Here is an 18,466-nt window from a genome sequence, read left to right on the forward strand (position 1 = left end):
AATAATGTAATTGCGCAGCTGAGAGGAAGCACCGGTTCCCCCAGGATACCGCGGCACATGGACCAACGCCACTTGGTAAATGTTTGAAGGACTTATCACAGCATGAACATGCTTGTGCTCCCCAAGGCAGAGTTTCACGTCCAAGAGCCAGGGACAAAGAGCTGTAGCTCACTGCTTTGTGAGCAAATGGTCCCAAGGTCAGCTAACAGCATCTCTGTAGAATCATAGAACTGTGCAGTTGGAAAGTACCAGTCCAGCCCCCTGCAAATCAGGAACCACAACTCAAGAATTCCTGAGAGAGGGGCACCAAGCCTCTGTTTAAAAACCTCCAAGGAAGGGGAGTCCATGACCTTCCGGGGGACCCATTCCACTGCTGAATAGCTCTTATCGTCAGAAAGTTCTTCCTAATGTTTCTTATTAATCATTTAATTGCACCCCGCCTTTTTGCCCGACAGGGACTCAAGGTGGCTTACGGATAAAAATAAGAACAGCTACAAACATAGGGGGGAAACCCAATCATTATAAACAAACACTAAAACTATATATATGCACATTTAAAAATCTATTAAAACCGTAACAAATAATTACAATAAACACAGCACAGCGTCAGCCCTTTCATTAAAAGCAGTCAGTTCCCAAAAGCCTGTTGGAACAGGAAAGTCTCCTCCTGCTGGCTCAAGGACAGCAAGGAGGGAGCCAGTCTGGCCTCTCTAGGCAGGGAGTTCCAAAGTTACCTGGGAGCAGCCACCACCGAGAAGACCCTCTCCTGCGCCACCCACCAAGCATCCCTGTGGAGGGTGACAGCACTGAGAGAAGATCTCAGAGCCTGGACAGGCGCATATGAGGGAATACGGACTTTCAGATACAGTAGCTGGGACCTAAGCCGTGGCCTGCTTGCTAGAACCAGCCCCAGTCAACAATTTGGCTGCAGCCCTTTGAGCCAGCTGAAGCTTCTGAGCACGTTTCAAAGGCAGCCCCATGTAGAGCGCACTACAGTAATCCAAATGGGAGGTGACTAAGCTTTGTGCCACTGTGGCGCAATCTCCTTTGAATGTCATTTGAATTCTTCGGTCCAGGTCCTACCCTCTGGAGCAGCAGAAAACAACTAGAGATGTGAAGGCATCTATCGTATCTCTTCTCTTCCAAGCTAAACATACCCAGATCCCTCAGCTGTTCCTGATAAGTCTTGGGTTTCCAGACCCTTCAACATCCTGGTCACCCTCCTCTGCCCACCTCCTTGTCAACACCCTTCTGAAACTAGGGTGCCCAGAACTGGACACGGAACTCCAGGTGGGGTCTGGCCAAGGCAAAACAGAGCAGAACTATTATTGGGAAGCATGCCTGCTTGAAACCTTGTAAAGGAGCTACCAGGCAGCACAGGCATGGATCCAGCAATGGTTAAGGCAGCTTCCTCACACATTAGGTTTCATAGGAATCATAGGATTGTAGAGTTGGAAGAGTCACCAAGGGTCAGCCCCTTGCAATGCAGGAATATTTTGCCCATTCTGGGGCTCTAACCCATGATTAAGAGTTTCAAACATGTACATTTTGTTGCATGCTACCCTGATCTCTGGGATGCGGGTGGCGCTGTGGGTTAAACCACAGAGCCTAGGGCTTGCCGATCGGAAGGTCGGCGGTTCGAATCCCCGCGACGGGGTGAGCTCCCGTTGCTCGGTCCCTGCTCCTGCCAACCTAGCAGTTCGAAAGCATGTCAAAGTGCAAGTAGATAAATAGGTACCACTCCGGTGGGAAGGTAAACGGTGTTTCTGTGCGCTGCTCTGGTTCGCCAGAAGCGGCTTAGTCCTGCTGGCCACATGACCCAGAAGCTGTACGCCAGCTCCCTCGGCCAGTAAAGCGAGATGAGTGCCGCAACCCCAGAGTCGGTCACGACTGGACCCAATGGTCAAGGGTCCCTTTACCTTTACTACCCTGATCTCTGAGCAGGGTCCTGCTTCCTTGGAACGAAGCTTACTGTAGCAGAGACTAGGATGATGATGATATAATAATAATAATATTTATATGCTGCCCATCTGACTGGGTTGCCCCAGCCACTCTGGGCAGCTCCCAACAAAATACTAAAACCACAATAAAACAATGCAACCGAGGGCGAGCGCTATGCTCTTGTCGCCCACCACACGGCGAGTGTCTGGCCAAGGGTTTGTTGTGCTTCATTTCCAAATCAGAAAGTGCGCACCTGGGAACAATGCATTATCAAACACAGACCCCCAAACTTGGTGGTAGAATCACAGAATTGTAGAGTTGGATGGGATCGCAAGGATCATCTAGCCCATACCCCCTGCAATGCAATAAACGTTGGCCCTAAGTGGGGCTTGAAGCCGTGACCCTGAGGTTAAGAGTCTCATGCTCAATGGTCAGGGGATGAGGTCCAGCATAGTGTAGCGAGTGGCTGGAGTGTTGGACTTGGAGCTGGGAAGGGCCTGGGTTCAAATCCCCATTCAGCCATGAAGCTCACTAAATAAATAAGTGATGGGGAGTGGAGTCCGGGGACTCAAGGTTCATCACACCAGGCAGAGATATCTCTGTCATTCCCCCGCACTGTTTTCCAGGTACAGATGCCTGCGACTGATTGTTGTCATGACAATATGAGCATTTTAAGGCAGAACATTGCTGAACGGTGGAGTCTCATTCCCCTTCCAAATCCTCTTCTCAAAGCATCTATCTCATCGATCACAAGAACAAGCATCACAAAACACCAAGCAAGACCAGGTCTGTCGCTTCATGTATTCTTTATTTCAGTATTTCAAATATCTCTCCCTGCCCCCACCCCACTGCCCAAACACACACACACACACACCCCAAAAGAAGAAAAGGGGCAAAAAAACCCCTCTTTGAAAGCCACGTGCCCATTCTACTTATATCAAGCATTTTTTAAAAATCCCTGCAAGGTGGTCTCTGCAGGGGGACTGCTTTTCAGTAGAAATAGCTCTTTTCTCTCTCCTTTAGGGGGAAAGGGGCGATTTGTGCACAGGCCTGCAGTGCCTCTGCTGTGCTGCAGAGGGAGCTGCTCTCCCTTGGAACGAGCTCTGCGCTTTGAAATCTTTCAGGGCTTTCTTGCCTAGCCTCCTTCCCTTTACGGATCCAAAAGAACATTATCAAAAGGCGGCTAAATATTACTAGATTCACACACAGAGAAACACCTTGTACAACCTAGTCATATATGGGGGCAGGAGCCCAGGAGTCCAGCTCCCAGGCAAAACTGACCTGAACCCCCTTTTGCCATTTAAAAATATCTGCCCGTCGGTTTGGAAATCTCTTCTGAAAATTGAATATATTCAGTCTCCCCCCCCCCCCCGCCAGCCCCACTTCAGATTTCCTATGCAGTTTCTAAACAGATTCCTTGCCCTGAGCTTTTGTGGGGTACAAATCTGGGCTACAACCAGATAGAATCTTAAAAGCCTTAAAAATTGTAGGGTTGGAAAGGGAACCCCAGGGCACAGCTGTCAAGTGTCCCTTATTTGGCGGGACAGTCTCTTATCCCAGCGCCACGTCCTGCTGCTGTCCCTTATTGATGATGTCCCTTAAATAAGCTACTGAAGGTAATGGGGCCCTTTCTATGTCCAGCTGTCCTTCGTCAACAACAAATTGTTGCTGTTTTTTGTGTGTTGAATATATGCTATATGGTAATTTATGGACCTAATAGGTATCTAAAGCCATTTGCATGCAACAAAATATGCATTTCATCAAAGTAATTGTTGATCCCTTATTTTGGCTGCTGATCCCTTATTTTCGAGGCTGCTGGTCCCTTATTTTCAAATCTGTAAGTTGACAGCTATGCCCCAGGGTTATCCAGTCCGAGCCCCTGAAATGCAGGAACCACAGCTAAAGAATCTCTGACTGTCAGCAATCCAACCTCTTGTTTAAAAACCTCCAGTGAAGGAGAGCCCATCAGTGTTAAGATTATACATATATTTAATTATATTAAAGTTTCCTATTAATGTTTTTAATTTAAACCCCCCCCCCCCAATGTCTTTAGCTGTTCTTATTTTATCTGTAAGCTGCCTCGAGTCCCTGTCGGAGTAAAAGGCAGGGTATAAATAAATATATAACAACGTATGTTCAAAGCCTCTAAAGATTGTAGTGTGACATAGTGGTTAAAGACTTGGACCTGGGAGACTAGGTTTCAAATTCCCACTCGGTCGTGAAGATTATAGGGTGTTGATCTTTGGGCTGCCTTCTCTCAGCCTAACCTCCATTGCTGTGGGGATTAAATGAGGAAGGGGAGGAGACCCACATAATCCACCGTGAGCTCCCTGGAGAAAAACAGGTGTGGCGTAAATAATAGAATTGGAGAGCTGGGAGCACGAGGGTCGTCTAGTCTAACCCCATGCGGCGCAGGAATCTTTCGCCCAACGTGGGACCCGAACCCGGGACCCTGAGATGAAGAGTCTCGCGCTCTACCGACCGAGCTATCCCTCGTGGAAACAACGCAATAAATAATGATCTGGGGAACCGAGAGGGGTGTGCGTGGGTGCCATCTTAGAAATCCCAAGCGGCCTCAGTTCTGACCTGCAGACCCACCTCGACCCCCTGCAGAGACTCCTGGAAGCGACAGAAGTGCTACTCTAGAGTAAAACTCGAAGCAGACTCATTCTCGACAGAGAAAATATATGTATATATATATATACACAGCATCGTATAATTTTGCAGCCAGTGCGAGGGGGGGCAGGTGCCACAGCGGCCCTGCCCTGGAAGCGCAGCAGATTCAAAGCAATGAGTTGTGCAAAAAATAGGGTGCCACAGGGCTCCCCGGGAGCAAGGGGGTTCGGGGGGGGGGACTCGGTTGCTAGCCTTCCTCTCTCCCCACTGCCCCAAGGTGACCCTTTGACCCTGAGGACGCTTTTTTTTCAATATATTATTGCTTTAAGAAGAGATGGCTCTTTCCCTAGAGGAGGGTGAATATGGAATTCTTTTTTAAAAAAATGAAATGCAAAAAAAAAAAAAAAAAGAGAGAGATTAAGTCAGAACCAAAGTGATAAAGCAGCCTCCACCTCTGCAACAAAACGGGAAGGTTCGGTGGTGTCGGCCTCTGAGGAGGAAATTCACGGCAAAATGAAGAACCGCAGAGGGAAACTGAGGAGGAAGGAGAGAGAAATGTCTTTCTCTCTCTCTCTCTCTCTCTCTCTCTTCTCAGCCATCTGCTTCTGCTGCTCCTGAGGAGCAGGAAGGGAGCCAGTTTTGCTTTCCTGCCAAAAGTAACAGGGGGGAATTTGTAATGGCATTCTGTGAGGAAAATAGCTGCAAATTAGATAAAGGATTAGGCGAAACCAAATAAAGACATTACGAATTACGCTTTGGGGCAGGGGGGAGATACATCTGAGGAACATCGTTCGGAGAAGCTGAGTGGAGCTTGTGGGCAAAATGGCTTTTGCTTGCCCAAAGGGCTGATCCGCCCGACAACCATGAATTTTGGGCCTTCTTAGCCCCCCCAAAATGGAGGAACGTAATCCTGCCATGGAGATGAATGCTCTCCAGTCTCCACTCGGTGGGGAAGGGGAAACAGGTTCTGGCAACGATTTTGCACTGCAGAAACCTTCTTCCCTTTCCCCACTCCCTCAGTGGGGCAAAAAATAATCCATGACTAGGCCAAGTTAAGCACACGAACTGACGGACAAATTTGTCTTTCAAAAAGTCCTAGCCCCACTGTCCTCAAAATGTGGGATTTCTTTTATTTTCCTTGGGGGATAAACCTTAAATGTTTAGGAATGGAAAGACGGTGAAGGGAGGAGGTTGTGTTTGTTGCAGAAATTTATATATAGGTGTGGGGGGGGTTTGCCCCTCCAGCAGATATCATGCACATGCAGCCCACTACCAAAATCAGCACAATCACTTTTGTGACTTGTCCCCACAAAACACTTCATCACAGTTTCTTCCTATCTATTCAAAGGGCCTTTGCTGCACATACCAAATGTAAGAATTCACTGATAACTGTATCTATGTACTGGCTCACTAGGAAAACTTCAGAAATTCATATAGACATGTGAGCTCAGCTACTCAGCAGCCCCTCTGCCTGAGTGATAATCCCTGGCCTCCTGATACCTGACAGACAGACAGGGCTGATCCAGGGTGGTGCTCCCCCCTACTCTCAAGTAGCCACAAGTGCCAGACAGGTAGCCATTCCAGAAATAACAAACCCAGATGAAGATAAAAGGGTGTGATTAACTTGGCTGGGAAACAGGGAAAAGTAAATAGCTCTTTTGTTACACTTGATGGGTGTTTGGTGGAGGGGAAGGAGAACCATGGGGCAGGGTCCAGGATGCTCAGATTCCTGCCACCAGACTTCCCCTTTCATGATGTAACCGTGATGTAGTTTGGGGGGGGGTGTAACATGGGGATTAGCAGCTAATAAAAGTTTGGGTTCTCTTTTGTTTGGGGCTTCCATCTTATTCCACCTGGTGGTAGGTGGGAGTCCTGTCATGACAGTCTTCAATCAAGACCAAGCCTACTGGCTGCTGTTTTGCTCTGGTATTCCTGGCTGGGGTCCTTGTTTTTTGTCCAAGGGAACCCTCAGATTTCTCCGTTAACATGTTGGAGAGGCAAGACAATAATTCACGTGGGGTTTTTTTTTGGGGGGGGGAGGGTGAGTGGAAATAAAAGATGGGAAGGGGAAGAAAGCTGATATTTGTATCCGAAAAAGGACTCTAGAAAGGTTAAATTTGAAGAATTGGGGTGAAGGGGACTGTCCCTTCACAATATCCCCACCAGAGACAGGGGCTATCTGAGCTATGTCCTCACTGGGGCCTTCACACAAGGCCGGCCTAAGACATCTTGGTGCCTGAGGCAGGAAATCCAAAATGGCGCCCCTCCCGCTCATGCGCAGCTCCCATTCGTTTAGCTGAGAGGACTTCCCACTGGGTCGTTCCCAAGATGGCTCCTCTGCGGTCCCTCAAAACATCATAAAACCTGCAAATGATGCTAGTGGGGTGCCCCCCCAACGAAAGCACAAGATGCTGAGGAGAAAAGAAAAGTAAAGTAAATGGAGTGATTCATAACGCTACACGGGACTTTGGTCGGCGGGGGCTAAATGTGCAGTAAGGATGCTCAATTGTTATCATACACCAGCTGTGTGCTTGTTTTCCCCACTCCCCCCATTTTGCCTCGTTGCGCTGTGCGCGCCCCATGTTTAAAAACCAGGCGCATTGATATGGGAAAGAGAGAGGCAAAGCGGCCGGCAGTTGCGGCGCTAGCGGGAGGCGGTGCCTCTTACCCGCCGATCCCATAGCTGGGTTGCTCATGCCTTATCTTATTATTTGTACTGTAATCTAAGCAAGCGGCTTTGGGGGGCAGGCGCTAACCCGCCGGCGCCCTCCCACTTCGCCCGCCGTGGAAGTATACGGTTATTCGGTTCTCATGCGCAAAGCGGCTCCTCCTTGCCCCCCTCCCGCCAAGTTGAGAGGCGGCAGCTGGTGGGAGAGCATGTGGGGCAGGGAGGGGTAGGTAGGTGGGGCCGGGAGCCCCCCCAGAGGAGGAGCAGGAGGCGATGCAGTCCTTTGGGACAACAGCGTGCAACGTCCCGGGCGCCGACGTGTCCCTACGCCCGGGACTCTTTTTTTGCATTGGGCTTGTTGCCCAGGAGCGCATCAATTTCCTGGACGACCTGGGGCGTCAGCTGAGTCAGAACCTGCGGAGAGAGAAAGAGAGGGGCTGCATGACTGAGGAGGAAGGGCTTCCGCCATAGTGGCAGTTAAAATACGTTGCAAACTTTGTATGAGAAATCGGGTTAGCAAAAACGGAACTCCACAGCGCCATCTGGTGTCAGAGCGTTAGAATGCATAGACAAGGCATATAAAGCGTTTTTTTCTTTGCCAATGTAGCTGAGTCCCATTCTAGGTTGTTTAAAATTATCACTGTGATTTTATTCTGCTAGCTGAAGTTCTTTTGAAAATGAGGAGGGATGTAAGCTTTCAAAATAAATAGGGAAATAGAGTGGGCCAGCAATTTGATAAGCTGGCTCATATGTCTGTCAAACCCAACACAAAAGCCAGGGGAAACTAGGATTTTAAAAAGAGCTGCAGGGTGTCCCAGTTTTCATCTCTGTGCAACCCTCTCTAGTGCCCTGGCTTTTCTTTCCACCCCCTTTTTTAACCACCACTTTTTTCTTTGAGGGTCTTAAAAAAAGTACAGTGGTGCCTCGCAAGACGAAATTAATTCGTTCCGCGAGTTTTTTTGTCTTGCGATTTTTTCGTCTTGCGAAGCACGGTTTCGGGAAAGTTTTGGAAAAGCTTCAAAAATCACCAAAGTCTTTAAAAACCTCAAAAAAGGCTACCACACCGCGTTCTATGAGTTGCTCCTCGAAGTCAAGTCGCAACTGTATTAACGGTGTTAAGAAAAAGGAAACAAACTTGCAAGACATTTCCGTCTTGCAAAGCAAGCCCATAGGGAAAATCGTCTTTCGAAGCAGCTCAAAAAACCAAAAACCCTTTCGTCTAGCGAGTTTTTTCTCTTGCGAGGCTTTCGTCTTGCGAGGTACCACTGTAAATAAATATCCATTTCCACTCACGATCACTTTCCTCCATTATATATAGTTGTTCCTGCTCCCCATCTATCTGTCGCCACGTTTCTTTTTTAAATTTTGAAATGGAAATTGTAAAGCCACAAAGCTGGTATGCGTGATGTGGAGAAAATCTAGAAGTAATTCTTTTCTTCCTCTTTCAATGCCACTTAAGTGCCACTTCCACCTTCAAAGGCTACTTTGTGGGTGGGATTCGATCATAAACCCGCAAATAAACGCACCATTAAACTCACCCAAACAAGAAACCACAGGCTTTTTGCGGTAAGGAAACTGGCAAGAAAATACGCTGGGAAGTGTGTGGGGCGGCAATTGCTCAATGAACAGCGGACATCTTATAACCACTGTGCTTAGATTGTTTTTAAGAGGAGACGAGAGGAATTCATGAAGGAGAAGAGGTCTATCAATGGCTATTAGGCAGGATGGCTCTATGGAACGCCTCCAAAAACCCAGGATGAGGTTTATTTTATTACCTTCCCTTCACCCTAAGATCCCAGAGCAGGTCACAATGATTTAAAATGCAACCAGATCAGGGCTGAAGAACCTCAGGTCTTGGTGGGGTGTGTGAGAGAGAGAGATGTGGCCCTCCAGACTTCTCTATGTGGCCCTCCAGATTCTCCCCAGCGACACCTCTACCAGACCTGCTCTGCACTCGCTCTTTCATTATTTTTTTTGGTGTGTCCTTGAATTCTTGATAGTGCCTGCCTCATGCTTCCCTAGATATAGGACAAAGACGGGCGTGTGAGTGTATGCAAAAACTATTATTATTATTATTATTATTATTATTATTATTATTATTATTTGTATACCACCCTGCATCCATAGATCTCAGGGTGTTCTGCAACATAAAAACACAATATAAAAAATGTAAGATGCATAAGAAAAACAAGAAAACTAATAAACCAATAATCCCCCCTTCCACAACTCATATAAAAGGGTACTGGATGTCAATCAGCCAAAGGCCTGGTTGTAGAGAACGTTTTTGTCCGGCGCCTAAAGGTGTATAATGAAGGCGAGTGTACAGAGGCGAAATCTGCACCCATTGCTCTACCCTCTGCCTTTTGCTCCTGGCCCTGCCCACTACAGGGACAGGTGGCCCTCGGAAGCTTGCCCAGAAGGTAATGTGGCCCTTGGTCTGAAAAAGGTTCCCCCCTCCTGGCCTGGATGAATGTTTGTTCATGCTCTCATGAAGCTGCAGGACAGGACAAGATATAAATGCGCACAGCAGACGGGGGAAGGTTTGGCATCCTTTATGCCAGACTTTGGGAAGCGGGTGGCGCTGTGGGTAAAAGCCTCAACGTCTAGGGCTTGCCGATCGAAAGGTCGGCGGTTCGAATCCCCGCGGCGGGGTGCGCTCCCGTTGCTCGGTCCCAGCGCCTGCCAACCTAGCAGTTCGAAAGCACCCCCAGGTGCAAGTAGATAAATAGGGACCGCTTACTAGCGGGAAGGTAAACGGCGTTTCCGTGTGCGGCTCTGGCGAGCCAGAGCAGCGATGTCACGCTGGCCACGTGACCCGGGAGTGTCTCCGGACAGCGCTGGCCCCCGGCCTCTTGAGTGAGATGGGCGCACAACCCTAGAGTCTGTCAAGACTGGCCCGTACGGGCAGGGGTACCTTTACCTTTTTATGCCAGACTTTGCACCCTTGTTCCTTCTCCTTACCTGAATGGACCCCAAGTTCTCAATGAGCTGTTCGGTGCTGGAGACCCCGAGAAGGACAGAGCTGACGCCTTCAGAGCGGAGGCACCAGGCTGAGGTTAAGAGGAGACAAGAGAAATCAAATAAGGAGAGCCGTCTAAAAACTTGCCACCCTGGAAGAAAACAAAAGGGCCGGGGAAGAGGCGGGCAGGGAGCAAAGAGCTGCTTGCCCACCCAACAACTTAACTGCAGAGGAATCTGGGTGGAGTTAAGGCACCATCCTGGCTGCTAAAACCTCCCCGGGGTAAACTTGAATTAGACCCATCTTCATGCACACTGGCCCTGGCTAAGAGAGAACCTCCTGGGGTTGCTGAGTGTCAGGGCTCAACTCTGCCCAGCCCTGGAACCAACCTCGGAAGGGCAGCAAGACCCTGAAGAGCTGCAGGGCCCGGCCATCTCTGCCCCAGGACTGGAGGTCTCCTCACCAGCTGCCTGGGTGGCTGGCTGGCTCTCGGACCACCCTAATCTCCCTCAGGGCCACAGGAGGAGAAGAGGTGGCAAACTAGACGCGAGATTCAGGGCCACTGCCAAAGTGCCTGACTTAACTGCACGTGTGGCTACTTGAGAGTAGGGGGGAGCACCACCCTGGATCAGGGCCTGGCTGAGAGCTAGGGAAGAAGGGCGTCTCCAGCGCCTGGATAACTTCCCAGTCTCAGCTGCTGCATTGCTGATGCTCCACATTCTAGTCCTCTAACTTGGGGAACAGACAAAATACGAGGGCGACCTTCTCTATTCCCGTGGGCCACGGCTGAAGCACCAGGAAGACAATTGTGCAGCAGGGCTCTACACTGGTCTTGGGCAAAGGCATCTTCTTTTCTCCTTTTCAAGAGGTTATTCCAGGATGCCACACGCCTCTTGCAGCTGGAAACCACCTCCTGATTTCTAACCTACTTCTCTTAGCTGCTGGTAGCTGCTGAATCGGAAGAGCTCACATTGCCACCTTTGGCCTAAGTAGCACATCTCCTTTTAGCTCTATGGCTAACAAAGGGAGCTGCCTTATGCTGAGGCATGCCACAGGGGTCCATCTAGCCTGGTGTTGTCCACACCAACTTCCTGCAACCTGGGGCTTTCCAGATGTTTCATACTACAGCCCCCAGACTGTAGTACAAAACATCTGGAAGGCCTCAGGTTGGGGGAGGGTGGTCTACAACGACAGTCGGTGGCTCCCCAAGGTTTCAGGAAAGGGAATCTCTCCCACCCCAGAGCTACGTAACTTTCCCACCTCTGAGGCAGGATCTGGAATGCAGCCTGCCCCAGATGTGCAGCTGCTTCTGAGGCCTGCCCTGACCAACACAGGCACACAGACGCTCCGCTCCTCCCTCACCAATGGCCAGCTGCGCCACTGTGCATCCCAGGCGCTCTGCGATCGGGTGGAGTTCCTTCACTTTGGCCTGCTGCTTCTTCCCATCTTCACTCTGCAATTTCTCCTTCAGCCAGTGGTACCCCTGGAGGGTGCGAGGAGCAAAGGAAAGAGGCGCAGAGGCACAGAATCACAGAACTGTCGTCTCGGGAGGGACCTAAAGGGTCATCGAGTCCAACCCCCAGCAATGCAGGAATCATAGCTAATGCACAGCATGGCGGTGAGCCACTGGCAGGCAAGGATGGAGGTTGTAAACCTGCAAAGCAGCCCTTAGGGGTGTGCTGAGCAGTCAGCAAAGGATTTAGGACCCCTCCAGATTGATTTTTTTTGGTGGGGCAGGTAATTTTGCAGCAGGTGCCACTGACACAAGAATAGTGCCTAAGGGGTGGGTTCATAATGGATCATTGAAGCATCATTGCACTTTATTAGTTGTCCTGCAATGTTTTCCCAATGTTGTGCTAGGATGCCAAAAAAAGTGGGACAATACCCCCTACCCCCTGCCCTGAAACATTTGTGGTATAAGAAGCTACAAGATCTCAGCAGGACATGAGTAGTATGCCTGTTCCGAAACCTTTGTAGGCACAAACAGTCTTGGAAACAGGAGTTTGTGTAACCGCCCTGATAGCATCATGAACACAAATAATCATAACAAAAAAAAATTCCTTCCAGTAGCACCTTAAAGACCAACTAAGTTAGTTCTTGGTATGAGCTTTCGTGTGCATGCACACTTCTTCAGATACACATCTGATACATCTTCAGATGCATGCACACGAAAGCTCATACCAAGAACTAACTTAGTTGGTCTTTAAGGTGCTACTGGAAGGAATTTTTTTTTGTTTTGACTATGGCAGACCAACACGGCTACCCATCTGTAACTGGAACAAATAATCATGAATGCACAATAAGGAGCACATCTAGAGGAAGCCCTGGTGTTTTGGCGAGGACAGTTTCAAGTATCACTGAGACATCAGCAACAAATTGATTTATGTTTGGGAAGAAGAAGGGAAGTGTTTGGTTTCTTGGAGCATTGCCAGTGTGCGTAATCTGAGCCCCAGGACTTCTATATTCCCAGTGTTTGAAAGTAACAGTGAAGAGAGAGGACCAAGCAGGCCTTGTGGGCCCAGTAAACAACTACAGTTGTAGGGCAGTCAGGATCAAGGCTTGTGAGCTGTGAGTTCCGAACTGGTTGTCATTAACCTGATGTCATCCAGATGTTGTTGGACTACAACTCCCATCAGAACCGGCAGAATGGTCAGCAGTCAGGGATGATGGGAGTTGTAGTCCAGCAGCATCTGGAGGTCTCCACAGGCCTGTCTTCCCTGATTTTAAGAGGGCTGTGTGTGATGTCGACAGTGCGAGGTTCAGCTGAAGTTGGGAGGTGGAAGGCCTCAGCAAAAGCAAAGGAGAAGGTACCTTCATGGCGGCACGGCAGTTTTCAGGCACCCGCTCCTCATATTTCCCTGTGATAAGTCCACAAGACAACGGGGACCAGGTGATGGCTCCCACTCCTAGCAAGAAAACAAAGCAGGTCAGGTAAAGGGAAGGGGGAAACAAATAACATCCCCCACCTCTTCCTATCACTGTACACAGATTCACTGAAATAATAGCCACAGGCCACCCTAAATCACAGCTCTTCCTGGTTTACTTTTGATACGGAAGGGGGGGGCATGTCTTCTTCACCTTCTTCTTCGCTACAATATATCCATTTATTTCCAATTGTCAATGTCAAAAGGGACTAAAATCTATAAAATTCATAGAAAATCAATGTGCCAATTTGCTCAATTTCTCTAGGACTCCATGACACTTCCCCTGTCCTCCATAATCCCTCAAGCAAGGTGTCAAGACCTTAATCCTGTCAAATCACTCTGCCAAGCCTTTCCTCCGGGCAATGCCAGGTGGCAGACTATGCATACATGGACCATTGTCTTATCATCACCAGTACTCAGGATGTGCTTATCTGCGCATATCTCCAGCTCTGCATATTCCCCCCTCCCTCCTCCATATGTTAATCCTGTGTAACCCAACCTCTTCTTAATGTATTCATGATGTAATCTGTGTGACCCAACCTCTTCTTAATGTATTCATGATGTAACCGGGATGTATTTTGCACTGTATTCTGGGACATGGAGGGAAGTTTCAAAAGTTCATGTCACCCCCTTCCTCGGGGTTCAATCTCGCCTTGAACCTGTTGCGCAATAAACTTGGATCTTCTGCAGTTTGCTCCTGTCTCCAGCTGAGCTCATTTTCCTCCGCAGGGACCCGCAGACTTAGTCCGACGAACTGGGTGGCAGAGCAGCCTCGCACCCAGATTTTACCATGACACTTTGCATTGCAAAAGTCTTTTAACGCCACCCCATGCTGAGAAAAGTCAGCAGAGAAGTGCACATATTAATCTTATCTGCTCCAAAGGTCACCCTCCGTAAACTTCCAATATGCCTCACGCAGAATTGTACCCTGAATCTGGGCTTATACTCCCAAGAGATCATCTTGCTTCTACCTGCTGCTCCTCCAGAAACACATTCCTCAGATTCCATAGCCAATCTGCAGATCCCTCTGTATCTTCTGGTTCCTGGTCGCCCCAGCCTCTCCCAGCAATTTGCCTCCACTGGCCCCCATAATCCCTTCTCCTGTACACAGACCTCAAGGCCTCTCTGCCTAGCCTTCAGAATGCCCCCCAAACCACATCCCCTCCTGTGTTGGTTTGTGCCCAAAGTCGTTTTATCGGGGAAGATAGGGAGAAAAACAAAGGGGAAATTTATATTAGCCGCTCAGCTCCATTTTCGACTCTGGCCCTGCCCACCACTGGGACACGTGGCCCTCGAAAGCTTGCCCAGAAGGGAATGTGGTCCCTGGGCTAAAAAGGGCTCCCCGGCCCAGCCCTCTCCCGCCTGCCTCCATACCAATCTTGTGGTAGAGCTCTGGCAGCTGCGTCTCCACCTTTTCCCGCTGGAACATGTGGTACTCTGCCTGTTCGCACACAGGTGGGATGAGGTTGAATTGCCGTGCCACGGAATACGCCTCCTGGTTTAGGGGAGGGAGGCAAAAGTAATCAGTCTCGCAGGGAGGACTTGCTTCTGGTGGTGAATTGAGAAGTGCAGGGTCCCTGTTGGGAGAGTCACAGCCAGCCCCCCCCCCCGATTATGTAAAGGTAAAGGGATCCCTGACCATTAGATCCAGTCACGGACGACTCTGGGGTTGCGGCGCTCATCTGGCTTTACTAGCCGAGGGAGCCGGCGTTCAGCTTCTGGGTCATGTGGGCAGCAGGACTAAGCCGCTTCTGGCAAACCAGAGCAGCGCACGGAAACGCCGTTTACCTTCCTGCCAGAGCGGTACCTCTTTATCGACTTGCACTTTGACGTGCTTTCGAACTGCTAGGTTGGCAGGAGCAGGGACCGAGACGGGAGCTCACCTCGTTGCGGGGATTTGAACCGCCGACCTTCTGATCGGCAAGTCCTAGGCTCTGTGGTTTAACCCACAGCGCCACCCGCGTCCCGTCCCCACGATTATACAACCACCTTTGCAAAGATCACTGCAGATCTTCAGATAGATCTTCTGTTTTCTGTGCATGTACACAGGCAAATATATCGAGCGCTCCAGTATCTTCTGCTGGAGCGACTTAAGTTGTGCCTGCCCTGAAGTCCCGTTGTACGTAACAGAAGTAGCACAGCCTCCTCTTGGAACGGAGGCACCTTGTATTTTCAGTGTATTTCTAAAAGCTTAGCTTTGGATCATACAAAACAACTCCTCAGTGATCTTCTTGCACACCTTCTCCAGAGTGGCCCCGGGAGCCCATCCTCAGCGGCTGACCCACCTCCTTGCACTCCGATTGGCTCCAATCAACACAAAGGGCGAGACTCTCGTGCTAAAAAGCTCCCCCTTCATGCTGATTGGACGGCTCTCAGATGCTGGAGGCAGGCGACCCCGCTGCAGAAATAGGAACCAGTCTCCCAAACACCTCACAACCCTGGACCACAACGCCACTGCTTCTGAGAAAACATGCATCAGTTCAGGTTCCAGAATTTACCATGATTTCCATTGCGCTCCAGCGAGAGGTGCCCCAGTACATGGCCATCCCCTGGTTGATCACGTAAGTCATGGCACGTACAATTTCTGAGGGTGAGAGAGGAGACGTGAGAGAAGAAATTGCGCCCCCCAGACCTCTTGCCTGTCACCTTTGGAAGGTGAGCCCAATGTAACCAGGGCAGTTACTCTTTCCGCCTCCAGCAGGAATCGAATCCCAACAGGGAGGGAGAGAGAAAGGCGGGGAGCTGGATTTGAGCAGTTACTGCTCCAAAAAGCTGCACCACACCCGTAAGATCGCTCAATCTTGCGCTCCCCCTGTTAATCACATTTTCACAATGAAATCAGTGAATTACAAGCTGCCTATAATCCTTTTCTAGAGGGAAAAGATACTTGTGTTATTCATCTCTACTTCATTAAAAGCACAGAAACAAATTGGTTTGATCTACCGGTAAACTACTTTAAAAAAAAATTCTTTCCAAAGTAAGTTCCCAAAATGCTAGAGTGAAAATAATTTTGCCTTCCCTCTCCTCTCCCATATTGCAAAACTTGTTCAATTGTGGGTTCATGTGATATTAGGAAGCACAAAGGCATCTTGAGTTCCTGCATTTATAGTAAACACACACATACATATACACACGGACACAAAACAGGATTGTCAACTTTAATCGCCTTTAATTGTTGCTTGATTTGCAGGTATTAAGCAGGCAAACTATTCATCTCCCCATTCAGAAAAGCTCCGCTTACTGGTTTTTGCAGCTATCAAGTCGCTGTTAAAGGCATAAGAACAGGCAGGTTGCTTTGTTCTGATCAGTTGGCAATGCGACACACACAGAATTTTTCTACAGCAGAACACAAAAGCATGCGAGCACACAACACACACATCTACTTTCAGGGCAGCACCTTGGGTCTACAATCGGTGAGGTCTCTACAGAATGGAGACTGGGATATTCATGGAAGGTTTCCCCCTCTAACCCCAGGAACCAAGTGTGCAATTCTATGCCCCCATACCTGAAAGCAAGCCCCAGTGATCTCAGCGGACTTACTTCTGGGTAGGCATATGGGTAAGGATTTACAAGGATCTGGGGCACAGGGCCATTGCAGTGGGGAGGGCATTATGGGGTGCAAAGAGGAGTATTGGGCTTCAGGAAGGCGGCAGGGGCTGGCCATATCTCTCAAGAGCCTGGCTTGGAAATAAATCACTAGAGTATACAATTAAATATGTATGCAATGTCTGCAAGCATTTCAGCTGGCTAGGTGGACCAATCTCTCCTCTCTTCCTCCTGCACCCTGTTCTGGGGGTGCACCTGATTGCGCCCCCTGAGCCAATTGTGAGGGGCAAAAGAGGGGAGAGGGGCAAGCCCCATTTCACAAGCAGAAGTCCTTGCATGCGTTTCCACTGATGAGACTCAATAGCTTAATCCTGCCCGGTATCCATTAGATCTTGTGCAAGGCTCTGATTTTCACTATCTCTGAGATTTCTGGTGGCAGCCCCCAAGCTAAAGTCTCACAGTATCTCCGAAACAGACCTCAACGTGTTCCGCACACAGCCTCCTCCATGAGGTGAGGAACATAAGTACCTCTCTTAAAGGTAAAGGTACCCCTGCCCGTACGGGCCAGTCTTGACAGACTCTAGGGTTGTGCGCTCATCTCACTCTAGAGGCCGGGAGCCGGCGCCGTCCGAGGACACTTCCGGGTCACGTGGCCAGCGTGACAAAGCTGCTCTGGCGAGCCGGCACCAGCACAGCACACGGAACGCCGTTTACCTTCCCGCTATAAAGCGGTACCTATTTATCTACTTGCACTTTTAAGGGTGCTTTCGAACTGCTAGGTGGGCAGGAGCTGGGACCGAACGATGGGAGCTCACCCCGCCGCGGGGATTCGAACCGCCGACCATACGATCGGCAAGTCCTAGGCACTGAGGTTTTACCCACAGCGCCACCCGCGTCAAGTACCTCTCTTACATCAGGTATTAAGTCTACCTTAGCCTAGGATTGCACAGTGTGCTTGAGCCGAAGAACGAGACTGCAAGCTTCCTCCCTCTCAGTGAAAATCATGCAGATAAAGCTCTTTCATCCTGGGAAAATCTCCTTCCTAAAGCCTCGCGCAGAGCAAAGACTCTTTGACGCATACGAGCTTAGAGTTCTCCTAAACCTGGGGTGGGGAACATCAGATCTGAAGACCAAGTGCAGCCTTGCAGGGCTCTCTGTGGCCCCCGGGAGCCTTCCCAGACTATGCCTCTCACTGATCCTTCTTCATATCACCCGCCTTGGATGTTTTTGCTTGCCTGGGGTGTTTAACTCAGAGTTTAACTCTTGTCCGTCTTGATGGCGGACAGACCCTACAGTGCCAAGCTGACCTTTCCGTCCAACACTCCACCCACTTTTGAATCTGTCCCCCTCCCATGTGGCCCTCAGATCACAGTCCAGGCGGGATCGTGGCCCTCAGCGTTCCCTGTTCCAAGGAGAACACAACACCTTTTCACAAAACAGCTTCCTTTAGCCAGAGCGACTTTTCGAAGCTAGAATAACCCTTCATCCTGTTCCTCGCTTGAGAGAGGTATGGGGCTCACAGGATCTGGGGTGGACGGGGCAGCAAATTGGGGTGGAGTTTTTTGGGTGGGGTGAGGTGGGAGATCGGGGCAGTCTGCAGTACCTTCCAGCAAGAGCAATCGGAAGTTCGGGTCGCATTCTGCAGGGGGGGAAGGAGAGAACCAATGAGACGCCGCTGGAATTGGGCACAGGGTGTGTGTGTGTGTGTGTACCTGGCAGCAAGAGGGTCAGGATTTGGGGGGGGGGCATCCGCTGCGGGCTCTTTGCCTGCCCTTGGGCAAGTCGCCTACTCTTAGCCTCAGTCCTTCCCCC

General features: G+C 49.7%; 1 protein-coding gene across 2 annotated transcripts in view; it reads right to left on the reverse strand.

The window, feature by feature from the left end:
* Window positions 1–3,751: 3,751 nt before the first annotated feature.
* KCNAB3 (potassium voltage-gated channel subfamily A regulatory beta subunit 3) overlaps window positions 3,752–18,466 on the reverse strand; it is a 36,795-nt gene continuing 22,080 nt past the window's right edge. The window contains exons 9-15 of one of the 2 annotated variants that reach the window (XM_028703282.2): window positions 18,258–18,293; window positions 15,607–15,692; window positions 14,483–14,603; window positions 12,996–13,090; window positions 11,547–11,667; window positions 10,187–10,275; window positions 3,752–7,639 (exon numbers count right to left, since the gene is read on the reverse strand). In XM_028703282.2, the coding sequence (XP_028559115.2) occupies window positions 7,550–7,639; window positions 10,187–10,275; window positions 11,547–11,667; window positions 12,996–13,090; window positions 14,483–14,603; window positions 15,607–15,692; window positions 18,258–18,293 (638 nt within the window). In that variant the 3' untranslated portion in view covers window positions 3,752–7,549. The remainder of the gene's footprint in view (window positions 7,640–10,186; window positions 10,276–11,546; window positions 11,668–12,995; window positions 13,091–14,482; window positions 14,604–15,606; window positions 15,693–18,257; window positions 18,294–18,466) is intronic. The other variant, XM_028703283.2, reaches the window with a different exon arrangement.

The sequence above is a fragment of the Podarcis muralis genome, chromosome 13, assembly GCF_964188315.1.
Source record: "Podarcis muralis chromosome 13, rPodMur119.hap1.1, whole genome shotgun sequence".
Lineage (NCBI taxonomy): Eukaryota > Metazoa > Chordata > Lepidosauria > Squamata > Lacertidae > Podarcis > Podarcis muralis.